Consider the following 21,623-nt stretch of genomic DNA (forward strand, 5'->3'; position numbering starts at 1 on the left):
AGTAAAATTATTTATGGAACATTTTGTTACTTACTTATTACCGACATAAAAAATAAGTAGGCGGAAAGTGATAATCTGACATTTTAAAATGGTGTTATAGGAACAATGAATTTTCAAGTTATAAAACAATTATAACAAAAAATTCCCCGAAATAGTCCAGCTTAACAACTTGAATTGGGCGCCTAATCACTATCTGACTATCGATAACCGACAACCAGAAACGCTCAGCTAGGGATGTGAAAATAAGTCAAAAACTATCGATCCATTGATATTTTTATATATTTTTCACATCCCTACGCCCAGCCTCCTGGCCTACCATCACTAAGTGAGACCCTATTAAACTGCAACAACGCAAATTGATCCGTGAATTCTTTTTTAAAGTATATAATCAAAATTTAATAATGGGAAAGAAGAACAGTGAGTTGTCCGAATGCAGAAAAAGTATTACAGCATATGACAATTTCCTATTATATCCTCAGAATTCAAGGCGGAAGGAAAACCGAGCGACGCAACTGCACCAACACAGCAGCAGCAGCAGCAACAACAACCACAGCAGCAACAGCAACAACAACCGCAGCAGCAGCAACAACAACCGCAGCAGCAGCAACAACAACAACAAGGTTAGTGCAAAGTGATCTTGGCAGCGTAGGCAAAAACTGGCACACACAACACATGCATGTATATGCACTGGTGTTGAGAGCGGGCAATGGAATGCTCCAGAAGTTTTCCAATTACCGGGGAATCACCGAATTCAATGCACCCATGATGAAATTCAACGGCTGTGATTGTGTTGAACTCACACACAGTGGCAAATGAAAGTTTATGTCGGTATTGCTGCTAAACCGAAAAAATAACAGGAACCATTTTAACGTAGTATTTTAGCTTGGATTATTAACACATTCAATAAACATAATTAGAGGAACGAAAACATTATTTAACAAAAACTAAATGTGCAGGCATTTGCTTATCTATGTATGTACATACATACATATATAGCTATTTTCTAGCAGCACCTGCTAATAGCAGCACAAAGAGGCCAACAATCATTGCATTCAATAAATGATATAATAGTTAAAACAATTATAATTGATAAATTACTGTTTTAAAACAAGATATAACGCTCCCATTTCTCTAAACACCTTTCTCTTTAAGACCTTGGCAATTTCAACGATCACGAGGGTGGCCAAATAATTCCACGACATTTACGGATGTCACCTAAACCACAAAAAAAGATATACATATATGTATATATAGAGACATGTATATATAAAAATTAACTTTAAAAAAGCGACAAAAGCTGAGGGGCGTGGGGCTATTGGCTTGTGGGCGTTACAGTGACGTGGCCAACATTGTTAAAGCATATCCATAGAAATTTAAAAGAAATATTCGAAACTGAAAAAGTTTCAACAAAAGTTTCTAAAATGTAAGCGTGGCAGTTTGGGGCGGTTTTTGGGCAATAGAGTGGCTTGCCAAAAAGTTTTTTAAATCGGTAGAAATTTACAAAACTAATAGAAAACAAGAGAGAACGCTATAGTCAAGTTCCCCGACTATCTGATACCCGTTACTCAGCTAGTGGAAGTAAGAAGGAGAGTCTTCCACACTGACAGTTTTTGGCGCTTTGTGGGCGGCAAAAAAGTTTTTGTTTGGCAAATCGATAGAAATTTACAAGACTAATACAAAAATATAAAAACATTTTTAAAAAGTGTGGGCGTGGCAGTTTTCGGCGGTTTGTGGGCGTTAGAGTGGGCGTGGCAACGTGGGTCAATAAACTTGCGCTGCGTCTATGTCTCTGGAGTCTGTAAGCTTAATCTCAACTTTCTAGCTTTTATAGCTCCTGAAATCTCAGCGTTCATACGGAAGGACAGACAGAATTTACCCGATTCAAAAAGAAATAATTTTGCGTTGGCAAATTCAAATCGAAAAGTTTGCGTGCACTTTTTTTGAAACTTGAACAATGCCAATTATTTTTATTGTGGTTTTATAAAATATTTATTTTCTGAAAATTACATCAGAGTAGTCGTTTGTACTAGTCGGCAACTAAAGAAAACTGACGTGTCGTTTCGTAAATATTTTCACTCATCGGCCACATATAATTAATGACCCGAAGTAAATAACAAAAAAAAAAAAAGAATTTTAATTTCCTACTCGATTTTTAAATCCAGCTTTGGGACAACAGGCGGCAAGGCAGCAACCCACAAGCTCAGGGTGGCAAGGCCAAGGACAGCGACAGGGAGCACAAGGACAAGGACAACAAGGTGGCTTCCAGCGGCGTCCTCCTGGACAACAAGGACAAGGACAACAAGGTGGCTTCCAGCAGCGTCCTCCTGCACAACAAGGACAAGGGCAACAAGGTGGCTACCAACAGCGTCCACCTGCAAACCAAGGACAAGGACAACAAGGTGGCTACCAGCAGCGTCCTCCTGCACAACAAGGACAAGGGCAACAAGGTGGCTACCAGCAGCGTCCACCTGCAAACCAAGGACAAGGACAACAAGGTGGCTACCAGCAGCGTCCTCCTGGACAACAAGGACAAGGACAACAAGGTGGCTTCCAGCAGCGTCCTCCTGCACAACAAGGACAAGGGCAACAAGGTGGCTACCAACAGCGTCCACCTGCAAACCAAGGACAAGGACAACAAGGTGGCTACCAGCAGCGTCCTCCTGCACAACAAGGACAAGGACAACAAGGTGGCTACCAGCAGCGTCCACCTGCACAACAAGGACAAGGACAACAAGGTGGCTACCAGCAGCGTCCTCCTGCACAACAAGGACAAGGGCAACAAGGTGGCTACCAGCAGCGTCCACCTGCACAACAAGGACAAGGACAACAAGGTGGCTACCAGCAGCGTCCTCCTGGACAACAAGGACAAGGGCAACAAGGTGGCTACCAGCAGCGCCCACCTGCACAACAACATGGTGCTCAGAGCCAGGGCCAATACCAATCTCGTGGACCACCTCAGCAACAGCAGGCTGTCGCATTACCGCCTCAGCCAGCGGGGAGCATCAAGCGCGGTACAATCGGCAAACCCGGCCAAGTAGGAGTCAACTACCTGGACATTGATATGTCTAAGATGCCGCCTGTGGCATATCACTACGATGTGCGGATCATGCCAGAGCGTCCCAAAAAGTTTTACAGGCATGCATTCGAGCAATTTCGCATGAATCAATTGGGCGGTGCAATAGTCGCCTTTGATGGCAGAGCCTCTTGCTACTCGGTAGATAAGCTGCCTGTGAAGTCCCAAAACCCGGAAGTGACTGTAAGTTGCAAGAAATTATGTACAACTATGAGTAATAACATTTTTATTGAGTTAACAGTTATTATGTCCAACTAAGAGTAATACCATTTTTAAATGTATAAAAAATCGGTTCAATTTATTTAACGTTAATATAATAGTTATTTTTTTTTTAATAATTTGCTCGTCGTTGCTTATTTCATAGGTGACAGATCGTAATGGTCGCACTTTGCGCTACACAATAGAAATTAAGGAGACCAATGATCCGAGTATTGACCTGAATTCGTTAACTACGTAAACAAAAATTGTGTTTATCATAAAATAACATTTTTAACGCGCCCTTTTGCAGCTATATGAAAGACCGAATTTTCGAAAAACCAATGCGAGCCATGCAGTGCTTAGAGGTTGTGTTGGCTTCACCGTGCCACAACAAAGCCATTCGTGCCGGTCGTTCCTTCTTTAAGATGTCAGAGCCTGGTCAACGTTTCGAACTGGATGATGGATACGAGGCCCTGGTCGGTCTTTATCAGGCTTTTATGTTGGGCGATAAGCCATTTCTAAATGTAGATATATCGCACAAATCCTTTCCGATTGCCATGTCGATGATCGAATATTTGGAGCTATATGGCATAAAGGCTAAAATCAACAACCAAACCAACTTGCAAAATTCACGACGCTTCCTTGAGCCGTTCCTCAGAGGCATCAATGTGGTTTACACACCTCCTCAGTCCTTTGCTAGCGCTCCAAGGGTATACAAAGTAAATGGACTTTCGAGTGGCCCGGCCAGCAGTGAGACCTTCGAAAGCGATGGCAAGAAGGTCACCATTGCGGCCTACTTCCAGAGTCGCAACTACAACTTGAAGTTTCCCCAACTTCATTGCCTGCATGTCGGACCTCCGACGAAACATATTCTGCTGCCCATCGAGCTATGCACCATCGAGGAAGGTCAGGCCCTAAACGTGAGTTAACAAAGTTAACTTTAATCTTTTTTTAAGGTCCTCAGCTATATCGTCATAACATATACCTTTGTTATTGCGTTTTTCAAAATGACAACCCCTTTGGCTTTATGCTATGAAATGAGCCTAAAAATTCGAACCGATAACTTTTAAATAAATTATAAATGTTATAATATTCTTTTCACAGCGCAAGGATGGAGCCACTCAGGTGGCCAATATGATAAAGTTTGCAGCAACATCGACGAATGTGCGAAAGAACAAGATTATGAACTTGCTGAAATTCTTCGAGCACAACCTGGATCCGACCATCAGTCGCTTTGGCATACGCATTGCCAACGATTTCATTATGGTGAGCACCCGCACCCTAAATCCACCGCAGGTGGAATATCAAGGTAACAAGTACTGTGGGGTGAGAAACGGATCGTGGCGCATGGACAACATGAAGTTTCTGGAGCCCAAGCCCAAGGCGCACAAGTGGGCGATCCTGTATTTTGATCCGAAGTATGGTCGCAAAATTCACTTCAACCAGGTGGCTGATTTTGAACGAAACGTGTTGGGCCAAAGCAAGTCAGTCAACATAAGCTTGGAGTCTAAGGCGGAAATTAGGACATTCTCGGACGATCGCAGCCTAGACGATGTTTTCGCGGATCTAAAGCGCAGCCAGCACGATCTGGCATTTGTGATTATTCCTCAGTCTGGATCTTCTTATGACATAATTAAGCAGAAGGCCGAGCTGCAGCATGGAATTTTGACGCAGTGCATTAAGCAGTACACCTTTGACCGAAAGCTCAATCCCCAGACGATTGGAAATATTCTACTTAAGGTCAATTCCAAGCTGAATGGCATCAACCACAAGATCAAGGATGATCCTCGACTGCCGATGCTAAAGAACGCCATGTACATGGGCGCTGATGTGACCCATCCCTCTCCGGATCAGCGCGAGATTCCCAGTGTGGTCGGCGTAGCAGCCTCACACGATCCCTACGGAGCCGCTTATAACATGCAATATCGTTTGCAGCGAGGAGCTCTGGAGGAGATCGAGGACATGTACGCGATAACGTTGGAGCACTTGCGCGTATATCATCAGTACCGCAAGGCCTACCCTGAGCATATCCTCTATTACAGAGATGGCGTAAGCGATGGCCAGTTTCCGAAGATCAAAAACGAAGAACTGAGGGGTATTAATCAGGCCTGTGCCAAGGTAAATTTTTAAATTCCCTCGCTATTTAACATGAGAAGGTACTAAATATGAGTTAATTGTTATGATATATATCAATTTACAGGTGGGTATTAAACCAAAGCTTTGCTGTGTGATTGTGGTGAAGCGTCATCACACTCGCTTCTTTCCCAACGGCGAGCCTTCGCAGTACAACAAGTTTAACAACGTGGACCCCGGAACCGTGGTCGATCGCACCATTGTGCATCCCAACGAGATGCAGTTCTTCATGGTCAGCCACCAGTCTATCCAGGGCACGGCCAAGCCAACACGCTACAATGTGATTGAGAACACAGGCAATCTGGACATCGACCTGTTGCAGCAGTTGACCTACAACCTGTGCCACATGTTCCCTCGTTGCAATCGCTCGGTCTCGTATCCGGCTCCCGCTTACTTAGCCCATTTGGTAGCCGCACGCGGCCGCGTTTATCTCACAGGGTAATTATAATTATGTTTGCTGATACCCGTACTTTGAGCTCAATTCATTTTTTAAATGTTCCAGCTCGACTAGGTTCCTGGATTTGAAGAAGGAGTACGCAAAGCGCACGATTGTTCCCGAATTCATGAAGACAAACCCAATGTACTTTGTCTGAGCATTTTCATCTTCTTTTCTTTTTGTTGTTTTTTTTATTATCACATTTCTTAAACCATAATACAAATATATATGATGTGAAGGAGAATCTCTTTTGATTGCGTTATGAGCTTAGATTTCAAATAGCGCCTACATTTTTATCAATTTGTTTGTGGTATTTTAGAACCTCAATAAGTTGGGAAAGCTCATAATGGAGTCAAGAGGGGCGCTCCTTTCTTTTGGGCATATTAATCAACTTTAAATAATAATAAAATATAAAGTTCAACTAAGTTGGTTGAATCAAAAGAGTTAATTAGGTAATTTACATTTAATGGGCAACTTTACATTGCATCGAAATGGAATCTGTGGGACTCCTGCAAACGCTCCTGTTTATCCTCGCGCTTTTCCTTGATGTACAGCACAAGGATGATAAAGACGATTACCAGGCAGGTACCACCCAGGGCCACGACGCTCATGAGGATTAATTTGCTAGGCGTGACAAAGAGCTGAGCCTTCCAGTGTGACGGTTCATTTAGGGGTTTTGGAACCACAATGATTTGAGAATTCGGTATAAGTTGCGTCCAGTTGCGTAACTTGCTGCCCAATCCTACCGTCAATTGATCAACAAAATTTGGGGTTCGACCCAAACCAAAGCACGTATACGGCAGTTGCAGAGCAAAATACGAGGCCTGCGGAAGTTGAACACTACTGCCGCACTGCTGATCCCCATCCTGAGTAGTTGTAGTATAGGTGATGCGGGGTCCTGGCAGGTTGGTGCCATAGGTGCGCTTTTTCCTGCCCAAAGGAGTGCGTCGTTCCGGGTTCTGCTTGTTATCTAAACCAGTCAGCACAATAACCTTCACAAAGTTCGCGTCATAGTCAAGCGTGTTCCGGAAAGCAAGTGGCTGGTATTTGCCCTTTGCATCTTTTCGAATAAGAATCACATCGAGCACACCGTCCTGGTAAAAGTCGTAGAAGGCACCTGCCACCGTGTTGTTGCCCATTGGAGAAAGGGCGTTCCAACGCACCTCGAAAGTGCGCTTCAGCGGCTTATTACACGTTGTGCAAGGCACGTTCTCCAGCAGGAACGTTTGCATCACTGGCTTACCCACGTTCAGAGGCTGCAAAGTAACCAGAAGATCAGGGTAGCCATCAAGGTTGAAGTCCCCACTCCTTGCCGTAATGGTTCGTAGGTAAACATCATCTGACACGGGCGGCACAAAGGCCCAGGTGATGCCCTGTGGGTCGTGGAAGTTTACGAGGAGATTTCGAAAATCGGTGCCATCGTGCACCATGATTGAGGAGTTCCGGCAATTGGAAAAGATGCAAAAGGGAACCACAATATTTTGCACGCCCTTCAGCTCGAAGTCCATGAACACAGCCTGACCGATGTGGTAGTCATTGCCTCCGATCGGCTGGAACTTAATTTGGTATTGGTAGCTGAAACTCTCCTGCTTGTCTCGCTCGTTGATGCCGTGCCATATTTCGTAGGAGCCTTCCGTCTGCAAGAACAGATCGGCCAAGAAGTCCCCGTTCAGATCCAGATAGGCATTTGCATTGGGGATGCTCAACGAGTTTCCCTTGATTTCCGTGGGCTCCGCCTGGTGTATAGGCTCCGGCGGAAGTCTACTGCTGTTGAATATCCAGAATGTGCGATTTCCCGCAGCGTCGAGGCCGTATAAATCGATAATCATGTCGCGGTTAAAGTCCAGGGCCATTACCTCTCCTTTGCTGGTGAAGAGTGACTCCTTGGAGCACTTTAGTTCGGTGGTATTGCCCCAGTTTATGTGCACCTCGTAGGTGTCCTTGTCCTTGCCCTTCAGGTTAACCAGCACGTCCATCAGGGCGTCGCCATCGAAGTCCCCGGGTATAACACTCACAATGGTCTTATCTCCGTACTGGCAGTAGGGTCCCAGTTTCAGCAGAGGCTCCGTGTAGTGCCCTATGTAAAACAGACAATTACATCTTTGGAAATGGATCTTGCCAGCTCAGATAACATACCAAAGAGTATCTGCAATGTCCTCATCTCATCGCGAATCACAAAGACATCCGTGAGTTCGTCGGAATCGAAATCCCCGAAAGCTGCCACAATGCCCTCTTTAATGTCTGCGAACACTTTATCCGTGATATCACTAGCGTGAGTTAGGTTGCCCAGGGCCAGCAAGAGACCCACTACCAGGGTGCATCTCGTCATTCCGAATTTCAGAATTTCCCAGTTTTGTATTTTCCAAATTGCGTTATTTTTGTCTACTTTACGCTGCTTTGTTATTGTAGAAAATCAATAGTGAATCAGATGGGCGAGCGATAGTTTGTTTACTGCGTTTCCACTGCCGCGCCGCACAGCAATCGATTGGCTTCAAATGTATTTCCACTGCGTTTCAAGAGATTGCTTATTTCAAAAGAGTTTTGTTAAAAAAAATATGAAAACAAAGTATTGATTTTTTGTCATCCCTTTAAATCTATAAAATTTATTTATTATATATCATTGAAATTTAATTAAGTTTTTTAATTAAAATATTCATGGAAGAGTTTCCAAAATTTTAATATCAAATTTGATGAAATAAATTTCTTTTAACTATTATTTGTTTTGTAGGGTTTTTTTTTTAAATTGTAAAGTAATTTCAATTAAAATATCTCCATTTAAGGCGATCATTTCAATAATGATTTTGGTATTCTGTACTTATGTTTCGGTATGTTTGCGGAACTATTTGGTATATTTCAACTGTCAAGTGAAGGTCACTCATCAGTGAACAAAACTAAATAAAAAATATCCCTTTGGAAAATATGGCTGAGTAGTGGAAACCATTAACACAGGTTTACCAAAACAACAAAAATCTCTTTGCGAGAATTGTTATGCAAATTAAACCTATCGGAAAAGCTCGATACGTGTTTGGTTTAGTTTCTCCAGGCAAACAATCGTCGTTTACCAACACCTGCAGTTCCCAGTTTCTTGTTGTTAATAGTCGGAAACCGCAGCTCTAGACAAGTGCGAAAATCGAATCAGTGGCAGTGCAATGGTGAGTACTTGTCCAAATTGTCAACACGAGTGCTGGCTCAGATACCATAAATGAGAACTGTGGAGAACGTGGCTATTACGATCCATACTCTCATCCCCAGCAGCTTCTTCTTGCAGCGCCAGCTTGGGCACACTAGTTGTAGTTGTTGTTGTTGCTGCTGCTGTTGTATTTATGCAATTCGCCTGGGCAGCGAAATCCCTAGTAAACAAGAAAGAACGCTAGAATCGTATAGTGCACTTTCCCGACTACAGGTTACCCACTAGTCAATGCCCATCATCACAACAAAAATCCCACATTCAGTCCTTTAACTTAGAGCCACCGAGATATGTAAATATTCCAAATTGCAGGCTGATATGTAGGTATTTTTCATTACAAATAGTTTTGCAATAGAGAAATCATATCCAAACGAAAAGTTTGAAGAAATCTTATAAATAAACGCACATCCCAAATCCCTCATTTTTTACCCACTAGATTTTGAAATCGTTCTATACACTCGCATCATAACCATCTTCAATAACGCCCCACTATGATTTTGCAGAACAAACTGAAATCCAGCACGCACCGCGATAAGGTGAAGAAGTTCATATCGCTGACACACACGGGCGAACAGACGGCTATATTCTGTTTGCAACAGAACGACTGGAAATTCGAGTTGGCCAGCGACAATTACTTCCAGAATCCGGAGTACTATTACCGGGAGTTGGATCGCAAGCGCATCGAACAGCTATTCATGCGCTATCGGGATCCCAGTGACCCCCTGAAAATCGGATCGCAGGGTGTCATCCACTTCCTGGAGGACTTGGACCTTAAGCCAGACTCAAAACTGGTGCTCATCATAGCGTGGAAGTTTCACGCCGAGGTACAGTGCGAGTTCTCGCGGGATGAGTTTATCAATGGGATGTGCGACCTGGGCATTGATAGCATCGACAAGCTGAAGGCCAAACTGCCCATCCTTGAGCAGGAGCTGAACGATGCCGGCAAGTTCAAGGACTTCTACCACTTTACCTTTAACTACGCCAAGGATCCGGGGCAAAAGGGTATTGACCTAGAAATGGCCATTGCCTACTGGTGCATCGTTCTTAGTGGGCGCTTTAAGTTCTTGGACATCTGGTGCCAGTTCCTCGAGGAGAAACACAAGCGGGCCATCTCGCGAGATACGTGGAACCTGCTGCTCGACTTTGCCACCAACATCGACGATCGGATGAGCAACTACGATTCGGAGGGTGCCTGGCCGGTTCTAATAGATGACTTTGTGGAGTGGTGCCAGGAGAACGATCATCTCAAGGAGGACTCCCCGCTAGGATCCGGCTTCCAGCAGCAGTCCAGTGCCAGCTCCAGCTCCCAGAAGAACATATCCAGCGCCTACCAGACCTCGCACAGTACAAACATGAACTATGGCTAACGAATTGTTACACTGTATTGTATTCTCATTAATGATAGATTTGCTTTTATTCTGATTATTCTAAATAACGGAGAATCTAAGCAAGGCCGGTAAATTTACATTTTCTCTATAAAAGCGTCATAAAAAATAAATAAAGTTAGTAAATGTACATCCCCGCCTTCCTAATCATTGAAATTGATAGTGGTAAACAACATCTAGTTCATCCGTTAGAAATAATTAGAAATTGAGGAATATAAGCGTGTCAGATTCAATTGTAACCTACTTAAATTTAGAATCTAAATGAAATATTATTTCTTTGAATATGAATAGACTTAAAATATCCCTCTGGTATTATTTTAGTACCTAATATTTTGTCATTATTATGCTTTTCTATCATTGATAAACTTAAATTGAAATGATTTTCTTTTTTGAAATAAATCTCGAAAGCTATTATTTTTATGTGATTTAAGTTTTTAATTTTCGTGAAGTGCTTACTTACTTTTATTTTATTATATCTTGATAATTAAAAATCATATTTTTTATTAGCACTGTACCTACAAATACAGCAATAATTTATTAAACAAAGAATGTATAATTTTGTTTTCTAAATTTTTAAAAGTGAAACAAATATTTGAAAAAATTTCAATAAGGTAGTGTTGCTTCTCTTCGGTCACACTGAAGAGTACCGTTGGAAACCGATAAGCTGTTTATATATCTTACCAAAGAACCAACCGAGCAGTTAGGATAGAACGGAACCATTCTTAAAGCGGAGGTGGGGTTTTAATTTGCTAGTACATAATGTTATTTATTTTTTCAAATGCCCCGCCGCCAATGGACAAATGAATCTGAAGATTCGAGGGCCACCACTGCCGTGATTCGATAACTTTCGCACCATCGGCTGTCATCGCTAGTAATGTGACCGTTCGGCTGATTGATATTGTTACAACGATTTTTTCGCAGTTAAAAATATTTAGTAATAGCTCTTAAATCGCGTGCTAGGCAGGCGAGTGTGTGTGTCTGCTTCATCGTAAATGCTGCGTATAAAATGTAAAGTTCCAAATCGAGTGTTAAGCGACGTAAAAGTGAGAAACTGACAATTTATTGTACCAAAAACCCCGTAATCGCAACGTCTGTGGGTGTTCGTGTGCTATATGTGTGTATGGGGCTCCTTCGCCGCCCCCACACACACACACCCATTACCCATTACCCATACCAATGCAAAGACCCCACTCGCTGTTGTTGTTGTTGTTATTGCTATTGGCCATAATTAATTTGGTCTCGAAAATCCTTTGCCCTTGGTTATTTATTATTTATTTTTTTGTGTCTGCTGTTCTGGGCGCTCCACACAGTATAATCAAATCTGTGCAAACAGCGGTGGTCGCATTTGCGAATCCAATTATCATGTGAATAACTCGCGCGTCTCGCCTCGAGTGGGCGAAATTTAAACAAATATACGCCCAGTTGCCCGTGTGTGCGTACCTAGTGTACAATCCGCATAGTGTGTGAATAAATGCCACTAAACACACAAAAATAAACGAAACGAAAACAAACTGATAACCGCAGAAGTCGGACTACGACAACGTCTACTTGGAGACCTCGGAGCACCATTTACGATCGTGCCATATAGTGTCGTATAGCTTATATCGCTTATATAGCTGTAGCCCCCTGCCGTCTCGAGATCCGATCCGATCCAATCTGATCCCGTCCCAACCCATCCCATCTGCCCTGCTCCTCACCTGCAGATAATCCGATAATTTAGTGGCCTTTTATTCAGAGCAGCGAGAAGGGTAAACAATGGAACAGAAACTGGGTTTCTTGGTTTGCATTTCGAGTATATAAATTCACCCGAAACGTGTAAGTTTTGGAAAATGGAGTCGTCGAACGAACAGTTTAATTCAATAAGGTTTCACAGCCATGAGTAGTTCTTCATAATTATAAATATTTATCTGAATTATTAAATATTTAACTGGCGATTTCCGAATGATCTTACTGGTCTTACTAGAGAATAATTAATCTTTCAAGCTTAACATTTTTAATGACAAAGTGATATGGTTTCATTGCCACATATTAAGTTTACAGAACTTTAAAATATTATGCTTAAGGCTTCTTCAAGATTGTATGTTTTAAAATGTGGAATTTTCTCGCAAAGATTTTACGGAAATAATCACACATTACAACTTATATTATTAAAAAAACACGAATGTGTTTTGGAATCTTTATATTTGGAACATTTACATATGTAGTGGTATGAACTTGAGAAACTATTATTGAATCCATGTTGCCAAGTTTATGTAAATGCATATGTGTGTTTAAAGATTTCTTATTGGCCTCAGCGTCTAATACAAATACAAATACTTTGAAAAGTTCCATCTAAATTAGAAACTGTGTTGATAGTAAGCTAGCTAAAAATTTCTCAATTCAAATGGCACTGTATAGTCATTCGAATAGAATGTATGATCAGCCAAACAATTTTGAACTTGATATTCAAATGTTCATGGTCAGAAATTGAAGAATTTCTATTAGTAAAGTGGGGCAATCGATCGTTTTCTCCCTAAAGATTGTGTTAGGTAAACAATTTTTAGTTTTTATGCAGAATAAGAGCAATGGTTTTTAAGTCAACTAAAATAGACATCTGAGTCACCGGGACTTGATTTCGGCTGGGAGAGATTTCCGTGTCACCCTTGTCACTGGACAGCATTGTGATTCAACCACTCATTGTGGAAATTCTGGGCTATCTCCCAAAACCAAGTGGGCGAACGCTTCCTGTAAACGAATATGTGTAGTATGTAATACATATTAATATATTTCGATCCCATTTTAACCGATTTGTACATATAATTATTTGCTGTTCGGCTCGTGCAAAGTGTCAGCCCAACGAGATTAATTAGCCAGGGGTTTGTGTGTGGAAGCAATTGCCAGTGTCTGGGTTCCGGAGATGGCATGGGATGGGATGGAAAGTGAGCTGTTAACTGGGAACTGAGAACTGAGAACTGGGAAGCGCCTTGCCAGCCGTATGCTAATTAATTGCTCTTATTGCAGCCGCCGACGCCATGCCCAAGAGTCGAAGCAACAAAGCACCGGAGACAAACAACAACATGCGATCCTGCTAAGATCAGAGTGAACGCGAAGCCAGCACGATCATGAGTCGCCAGGAGGGAGCTGCATCCCGTCCAGCCGAGGGAGCGGCCGGCCCCGTTACATCGTCATCATCATCGACATCGTCCAACCACTCAGTGAGTGCTGTCCTAGGCAGCAAGATATCCACCTCAACGCCGCAAAAGAACGATGAGCAGCAGGAGCAGGAGTTTATCAATCAGAGCGTGGCCAGCGAGATCGAGGCCATGTCCATTTCGGGCTCTCCATCCGCGGACAGTAGCAGTGGCGCCACGGCCACAGCCACCATGAGCGGCAGTCCGGTGCCCAAGCGGCACTTGAGCACGGCCAATCTGTCGCGGATACGCCCGCAGTCGAGCTACTCGGCACGCGTGCTCATCTTTGACGACTCCGACCAGGAGGCGGCTGCCGCTGCAGCAGCACTTGCGGCAGCATCGTCGTCCTGCAACAGCAGCGTCAAGTCCTGCAGCGGATTGGAGCTGCTGCCCACTTCGCCGGCCAAGCTATCCATCGGCAACGACAGCACCAACGGCTCCTCCATGATGCGCAACCTGAATCTGACCAAGAGCTCGTCCGGCGGTCTGTCCGGAAGTTCTAGTTCTCTGCACTCTAGGGGATACACCGCATTGCTCCGGAAGATCTCCTATCAGCAGCACACCAACTCGCTGCGCGCTGTCAGCAGCGGTAAGAGAATATCCCCACCACACAACCAATTTCTGCTGCTTTAATTTGTTAGAAGAACCATTTATTTGTTATGAAAAGATTTTCCTACGAAAGTAAGGTATATGTTCCCATCTTTGCACGATAACGATAATATTAGCTTTGCAAAAAGGCTTATTTACAAGCTATTTTTATCGTTTTAGTAAGATGTGAATTCTGACTTAATTAGCACCCAAAGATTGACACCTATATTGTTGAACTAATCATGTTTGTCTGGCTGTCCTTGTATGCTTACAAAACCAAAATAACGTTCATTGAATTACCTTCAGATTAAAACGTATTAATTATACTTTTTCTAAAGACTAATCCCAGCATTTGGGATTCGTTTTCTTCTCCATCTATTACCTGAATGAATACAAGAAATTGACTTATTTGTTCATTACAGAAGCGTCCAACTTGCTGCGTATGCGTCACTCGTCGTTGGGGAAGTCAGCTCCCTGTCTCACGGGCAACTATTTTCGCCATGAACTGGCCGCTCCGTTACCAGTACAGCCCCCTGGCTTTGGGGCTTCTCCCTTGGGCGGTCACAACATTTCGAGGTCGGGCAGCTGTGCTGGCATTGGCTTGGCCAAGCACCACCATCACCATCACTTGCACGGCGTTGTGATGCGGGGGTCAGCTGGAGGAGGCGCTGGTTCCGGTGGTGGCTCCTCCAGTGGAGTTGCCCATCATCGCCTAAGTTTGGTCACCAACGCGGCTGCCGTGGCAGCGGCTGGCGGCTCCCGGGCCCATTCCCCATACTCGGCCAGTCCCGTGGATAGTCCGCGCCTCAATTCACCCATGCCATTTGCATTTGCTCCGATCAAAAGAATCGCCTCGTGCCGGGGCGTTGTCGCAGACGGACGTCGCTGGTCCGTCGCCTCGCTGCCCTCCTCGGGGTACGGAACCACGCCTGGTAGCTCCAATTTGTCGGTAAGTTTGTTTAGATATTCCAAACATTTACGTTTTTTATTTACGTTAATTGTTTAATTATTTCATGTATCACAGTCTCAGTGCTCGAGTCAGGAGGCTCTCAACCAGTTGGCGCACAACATTCCGCCCGGAGTGCAGGAGGCGGATGCCGCTGCCGTGGCCGCCGGTGCCTGCTGCGCCGAGCACCTCAAACAGCATTGTCCCAAGCACTGCGCTCTGTTGCTAGCCGTTTCCCAAAAGCAACTGACGCCCCAGCCACCGAAGCCATCGCAGCTGCAGCCCCAGAAACTGATGACAGCGGCCTGCGTGAATTGCTGTGCCGAACTGAGCGTTACCTGTGGTGGTCAGCAAGCCGTTGGTGGTGCTGGTGCTGGTAATGGTGGTTCATCCGCGAATAGCTCCGCCTCGAGTGCAATGCAAGTTGGAGGTCGTATGTCGCCCTACTTTCGTCCGCGCTCAAGATCGCTGTCCAGCCCATCGCGTTCACCCATCGTGGACAATGAGATTGCTGTGATGAACACTTTGTACAAGGAGCGTTTTCCCAAGGCCACCCAGCAAATGGAGGAGCGGCTAAAGCACTTTATCAACGAAAACAAGAGTGCTGCATGCAATAGCTTCAGGGACTCGCAGCCGATAGTGCGGTAAGTCTAGTTCTTAAATCTGTTCAATCTTCATCAGTTGATAAAATCGAGTATATGATACAGACAGACTCCTTATTTATTAGCCAAATCTGTCTAGTTTCTTTACAACTTGTTTTCTTCGTTCTTTGCAGCTTTGTGCATCATCAGGTATTGGAAATGGCAAGGGATTGCCTGCACAAATCGGAGGCCAAACTGATAACCTCGCAATACTTTTACGAGCTCAGTGAAAATCTGGAACGTTTGCTAGTGGAGACAAAGGAGAAATCTCCGGAGGCGGCAGCTGAACTAAACGGTGTGATTAAAAAGCTGCTTTTGATTATTTCGCGACCAGCTCGATTGCTGGAATGCCTAGAATTTGACCCGCAAGAATTCTACGAGCTACTGGAGGCTGCAGAAGGACATGCCAAGGCAATGCCTGTGATAAAAGCGGACATTCCGCAATACATCATCCACAAGCTGGGGCTAAACCGTGATCCAATCGCAGAACTGCAACAGGAATTAAGGGAAACGCAGCAGATGTGCTCGGAACAAGTTACCGTGGATGCGGATCCACTGCAACCCGGTGGCAGTTTGCTACTCAACTCGCCCTTAACCAGTGCAGCCAAGCAGTTAAGCAGCCTGGCCTTGGATTCCATTGCTTTGGACTCGGGAAGTGGCACAGTGACACCTCAACAGCCTCCTCAAACGCCAGTGGCTTCGTGTGACGCGGCACCCTCTTTTGCGCTGGCTATTAGCCAGATGAATGAGGAGAAGGGAGGATCAATTAGTGCAGTTGGAGGATCGGGTGCGAAGGGGACGGGAGCTGAGGGATTATCCGGAGGATCGGCTGCACCAGTAACTGGCAGTGGAGTCCAACAACCCTCACCTCAAGAAAACGACTTTGACATTGTCAAGCTGATCTCAAATGGTGCTTATGGAGCCGTCTACCTGGTGAAGCACAAGACCACCCGTCAACGCTTTGCCATGAAGAAAATCAACAAAAATAATCTCATCCTGCGCAACCAGGTGGAGCAGGTATTTGCGGAGCGTGATATTCTTTCCTTCGCCGACAATCCCTTTGTGGTCAGCATGTACTGTTCGTTTGAAACCAAGAAACACCTTTGCCTGGTGATGGAGTACGTGGAGGGCGGCGACTGCGGAACGCTGCTAAAGAACATCGGGCCACTGCCCGCGGATATGGCCCGCTTCTATTTCGCCGAAACAGTATTAGCCGTAGAGTATCTGCACAGCTACGGCATCGTGCATCGCGACCTCAAGCCGGACAACCTTTTGATCACGGCCTTGGGTCACATCAAACTAACTGATTTTGGGCTCTCCAAGATGGGTCTGATGTCATTGGCCACCAATTTGTATGAGGGTTATATCGACTCAGAAACGAGACAGTTTTCCGACAAGCAGGTATGCAAATTTTCTTGTAGTTTCTAAAGAAAAATCTGTGATTATCTAAGTGTTAACTTCTTGATCCCTTCCAGGTTTACGGCACACCCGAGTATATTGCACCCGAAGTGATATTGCGCCAGGGCTATGGCAAACCTGTCGACTGGTGGTCCATGGGCATCATTCTGTATGAATTTCTCATCGGCTGTGTGCCGTTTTTTGGCGAAACCACTGAGGAACTGTTTGCGCACACCGTCAACGATGACATCGAGTGGCCGGACTGTGAGGACTGGCCTGTTCAAGCGGAGGCAAAGGACATAATCTCGCAGCTGCTGCAGCAGAATCCGCGGGATCGTCTGGGCACCCAATCGGGTGCGCTGGAGATGAAGGAGCACGAATATTTTCTGGGCATGGATTGGAATTCTCTGCTGCGGCAGAAGGCAGAGTTTGTGCCGCAGTTGTCTCACGATGATGATACCAGTTATTTTGACAGTAAGCTTTATAAGCTATATTGAAATAATGAATTATTATTTAATTTTAAATTTTTTTCGACAGCCCGAATGGATCGCTATAACCATGATCTAGGCGGAGAAGATACTGACGACACGGATGACACTCCCGTCTTCGGCAGTTTCAACTCGTATACTCCGCAGTACAGAAAACAGCATTATAGCTGGTCGCGTCATCCCACGTCTACCGATGGAGCGAAGCCAACGGGTCCACCCCCACTTGCATCGCTGCCATCGCGTGCGCAGGAGACTCCAGCAGCAGCCGTAGGACCCGCATCAACTGGCGCTCTGCCTAAACTTAAGTCGGGAATGGGAAGCGGAAGTGGAAGTGGCAGTGGTAGTGGTTCGGGTAGCGCCTCCCACGACGGAGTGGTCAACAAATTCTTGAACACGCCACAATTGCGAAAGCTAGATGTGAGTATTGATTTCTTTGAAAAGCGGCGATGGGTGATCAGTTATTCACGGACTTTATTAATGGAAAATTTCTTATAGCTCTCCTCAAGCTGCCTGAAGGTGCCGTCCACCCCGGATGCCGATTACTTGCCTGAATTGTTGCACAATGTGACGATTGGAAACGATGCTGAGTTGCGAATGCTTAAGCATTATCTCCAGCAACCAAATCCCGGCGCCACGCAGCGCATGCAGCAGCGGCATAGCATGCCACCAAACACAACCACGATCATTAGTACGCCAGCCACTCCGCCACCTACTCAAACTCAGGCGGCAATGTCGGCCACTCCGCCAACAGCTACGGTGGGCAGCTTTTCGCGCAGCACGCCAGAGAGTTCGCAAACGGACAGTGATGATTTTTCGCCACAGATCAACCGCAAACGGAAGGGTGTTTGCGCCAGAGACATTTTGCCGCGTTTCTCCATCTCGATAGAAGATGAAACCATTTCCGCGGGCAGCTCATCGACGGAGAACATGAACTTGCCAAGAGAACAGTCGCCGCTGGCTCTGCAGCATCAACCAAAATCCATGGACGGCAGCACCAGTGGCAGCAGCGTGAAGCATCATCGGTCCAGGTCTATTGTTAAGTCTGCATCTGCCTTGGGTTTGTCACTCATGACATCTCTGGACAACAGCCAATTGGCTGCACAGTTATGTGGAATTCAATCGCCGGGTGGTGGAGGCAATGGCTCCAGTACGGCCAGCTCAAGGGATACTTCTCCTTGCCGAGAGCTCTCGCCATTGGTTACAAATCTAAAGCCTCCGATCATCATACGACGTGGTCCCCGTGGTTTCGGCTTTACTGTTCATACCATTCGTGTGTACTATGGCGACACGGACTTCTATACAATGCATCATTTGGTCATGGCCGTGGACGAGGGCAGTCCAGCTTTTGAGGCGGGACTGCGGCCAGCGGATCTCATCACTCATGTCAATGGGGAGGCTGTGCAAGGCCTGTTCCACACACAGGTGCTGCAGCTGCTCCTCAGTGGTGGCGAGCACGTAACCCTGCGGGCCACTCCCCTCGAGCACACCAGCATTCAGAGCGGTGGGCGCAAACGCGATCTCATGCAAAGCAAGCTGGCCAAGAAGGGTGTGAATCGCCAGAAGAAGCAGACAAAGCGAGAGCACGACAAGAAGCGCAAGACCTCGCTGTTTCGCCGCATAAGCAGCAAGCGTGCAAATGCAGAGATGCAGCAGGTAAAATCCCATTGTTGCTTTATGTAAGCCTCAACATCCAAACTAATTTTCTTGGTTATATGCATAATTTTAGTACTCAGCTGGCACTAGTTCACCCACCACACCATCGGCCAGAAACTTGTCGCCGTTGGATTCTTCGTATCACAGCAGCTGTTGCCAGTCGGCGGCCAACTCTTCATCGCAATCCACATCGCCCTCATCCTCATCGCCTAACACACCCACCGGTTCAAGTGGCTCCAATCACGGTGGCAACACAGGATCCGCTTCAGTTGCTCCCTCAGCCCTCAGTGTGCAATTGCCTGCTGCTCCGCCACCCACCCAGTTGGTGCTCCTGCCCCATGTGGGAGCCGTCGTTGGCAACAGTCCCACCTCTGTTGGAAATGTGCCGGGTAATGGGATTAGCCACAAGAATGCATTATCAGTTTATTGAACATTTCATCCTTATTTTGTACAGTCTCTCCCACTGGAGTCGTTCCGCAGCTGTACCAGCGTCCATCCACTTTACATGGTCTCAAGCACAAGCTGCATGCAGCCACCGCCGTAATAGCAGGCGGAGGCAACGCAAACAATCCCGCCGGAGGCCTGAAGACTCTACATACCACGAGCAACAATTCGTTGCCGAATCGACGGAAGTCTGTGGGTCACATTCCGCTGTCTCCATTGGCGCGAACTCCATCACCATCCCCGCTGCCATCGTCACCCACAAGATCTCCCTCCCCATTGGCATTTCCATTGGTGGGTCATCAGCCCGGTGCCTCTAACACCACACAGTCTTATAGTCCGGGGAGCACGCTGCCCACGTTGCAGACGGCAGTGAACGCAAACACCAAGAAGGCAGGATTTGCCCGAACCAAGTCGGCGGAACCGAGCTCTCCGCTGCTAAGGCGCGCCTTGTCACCGGATCGCTTGCATCCCCGTAGCGCAGAGACAAAGATATCGCCACTATGCTGTTCGCCGCCCATTAAACAGCCGACACACCAACGAGTGGTCACCACGACTTGGAGGTCGACGCCGGGCGGAGGTGCATCGGGAGCTGGAGGAGCGGTTTTGGGAGCTCCTTCAGCTCAGCCCCTGCAGTTGCTGCCTGCTGCTTCTGAGGAATCTCAAAAACAAACTGCTATGGCAACAGTTTTGTCCACAACCGCTGCCGGAACTGATCCAAGTGCCACCGCTGTGGTTACCCTGGCCAATTGTGAGCCGCTGCCGCGTATTGCTGAGGAGAAAGATTCGCCCACCAGTACCCAAGACAGCAGCAGTGTGTCCGAGGGATTTATGCCCGCTATCGAGGAGTTCGCGGAGGGAGAATCCTCGTCTTCGCCCACTCAAACCCTGGAAAAGCCGACGAAGATAAAAGCCACCGAGCAGCCAGAGATGGAGCCTGCTGGCAAAAGCAAGAAGGTCGACCAGGGTAAGTTTGACGTATTTTCTAACAAGTTTATTTGCAAATAAACTTAAAATGTTCAAAGTTTGACGTATTTTTTAACAAGTTTATTTGCAAATAAATTTAAAATGTTCAAAGTTTTGAATCAGACATTCGAATTTTATTAGCCTAAAATGAGAGTACACATGAAATGAAAGCATACAACTTATTTGCATCCTTTTAGGTAAAACCACAACTCCTGGAACGCCCAAAACTAAACCCCACAACAGTGGCTGTAAAACTTCGATGACAACGACAAAGCCCGCCAGTCCAAGCGTGACCATCTCCACAGCACCACGCAAGGATACAACGGTTGCGACCGGTGGAGGGACCTCTGGACCAGGAGGATCTGCAGCCACTTCATCTGCCAAGCAGAGAAAGTAGCGCCAGAGCAGCCGCGGTGGATATGGATGCTTGTGTTTTAAGTTTCGCGTTTAAATAATTATCCATGATGAGGATGGGCGTGGATGGAGGGCAGGAAACGGAAAGCCGCAGGAATTCAATATATATCTGTAGCGGGGGATTGCGTTTTAAACCTTTTTTCTAAGTAAGCTTGTGTTTTTGCGCAAATCATACAATTTAGCAATGAAATTAATTAGAAAATTCTGAAGCCTAGTAGTTTGTAGATGTCATAACTAAAGGAAAACAAAACAAAACCGCTTAAAAACTCTTAATGTAAATTAGTAGGCACGATAGCAAGTCGAGAAGGAGGAGCACGATATTCCAGTTGAAGCAAATATAAGAGGCACCACGCAATTATGTACTGTATATAAATGTGTAACATTGATAGAATTAACGAATTGTGGACTACGGATGATGAGTCGATGGGAGAGTCATGGAGCGAATGGCGCGGTGTTGGGCTGCGTTTATAACATTTTTGCGAATCTATACACTACGCCGAATTCAA

At 45.6% G+C, this 21,623-nt stretch overlaps 4 protein-coding genes across 10 annotated transcripts; 3 read left to right on the forward strand and 1 right to left on the reverse strand.

Annotated features, from left to right (window-relative positions):
* The first annotated feature begins 105 nt into the window (after positions 1–105).
* Positions 106–6,288, forward strand: LOC6534494 (protein argonaute-2). Of its 5 annotated transcripts, none has more exons than XM_039373567.2 (9): positions 106–417; positions 480–620; positions 2,163–2,255; positions 2,304–3,256; positions 3,438–3,526; positions 3,582–4,191; positions 4,376–5,389; positions 5,472–5,842; positions 5,907–6,288. In XM_039373567.2, the coding sequence occupies exons 1-9, from the start codon at positions 402–404 to the stop codon at positions 5,995–5,997; spliced, it is 3,378 nt and encodes a 1,125-aa protein (XP_039229501.1). In that variant the 5' UTR covers positions 106–401; the 3' UTR covers positions 5,998–6,288. The 5 variants fall into 5 exon arrangements, with proteins under 5 accessions (XP_039229501.1, XP_039229502.1, XP_039229500.1 ...); XM_039373568.2 differs by having other exon boundaries at positions 2,163–2,240; positions 2,289–3,256; XM_039373566.2 differs by having other exon boundaries at positions 480–559; positions 599–620; positions 2,163–3,256.
* LOC6534495 (T-cell immunomodulatory protein) lies at positions 6,267–8,266 on the reverse strand. The gene is made up of 2 exons (XM_002095136.4): positions 7,977–8,266; positions 6,267–7,917 (listed from the first exon to the last, which is right to left on the reverse strand). The coding sequence occupies exons 1-2, from the start codon at positions 8,167–8,169 to the stop codon at positions 6,317–6,319; spliced, it is 1,794 nt and encodes a 597-aa protein (XP_002095172.1). The 5' UTR covers positions 8,170–8,266; the 3' UTR covers positions 6,267–6,316.
* A 434-nt stretch (positions 8,267–8,700) lies between these two features.
* Positions 8,701–10,792, forward strand: LOC6534496 (DCN1-like protein). 2 transcript variants are annotated; one of them, XM_002095137.4, is made up of 2 exons: positions 8,701–8,992; positions 9,531–10,792. In XM_002095137.4, exons 1-2 carry the CDS (start codon positions 8,990–8,992, stop codon positions 10,392–10,394), a joined length of 867 nt encoding a protein of 288 aa, XP_002095173.1. In that variant the 5' UTR covers positions 8,701–8,989; the 3' UTR covers positions 10,395–10,792. The 2 variants fall into 2 exon arrangements, with proteins under 2 accessions (XP_002095173.1, XP_039229965.1); XM_039374031.1 differs by lacking the exon at positions 8,701–8,992 and adding an exon at positions 9,028–9,243.
* A 477-nt stretch (positions 10,793–11,269) lies between these two features.
* Positions 11,270–21,484, forward strand: LOC26536082 (microtubule-associated serine/threonine-protein kinase 1). 2 transcript variants are annotated; one of them, XM_039373579.2, is made up of 11 exons: positions 11,270–11,420; positions 13,413–14,171; positions 14,593–15,119; positions 15,195–15,760; positions 15,892–17,158; positions 17,233–17,629; positions 17,693–18,060; positions 18,139–19,296; positions 19,370–19,685; positions 19,751–20,704; positions 20,901–21,484. In XM_039373579.2, exons 2-11 carry the CDS (start codon positions 13,514–13,516, stop codon positions 21,098–21,100), a joined length of 6,411 nt encoding a protein of 2,136 aa, XP_039229513.1. In that variant the 5' UTR covers positions 11,270–11,420; positions 13,413–13,513; the 3' UTR covers positions 21,101–21,484. The 2 variants fall into 2 exon arrangements, with proteins under 2 accessions (XP_039229513.1, XP_039229514.1); XM_039373580.2 differs by having other exon boundaries at positions 11,298–11,455.
* Positions 21,485–21,623: the final 139 nt, after the last annotated feature.

Source organism: Drosophila yakuba, chromosome 3L, assembly GCF_016746365.2.
Source record: "Drosophila yakuba strain Tai18E2 chromosome 3L, Prin_Dyak_Tai18E2_2.1, whole genome shotgun sequence".
In the NCBI taxonomy this organism is placed as follows: domain Eukaryota; kingdom Metazoa; phylum Arthropoda; class Insecta; order Diptera; family Drosophilidae; genus Drosophila; species Drosophila yakuba.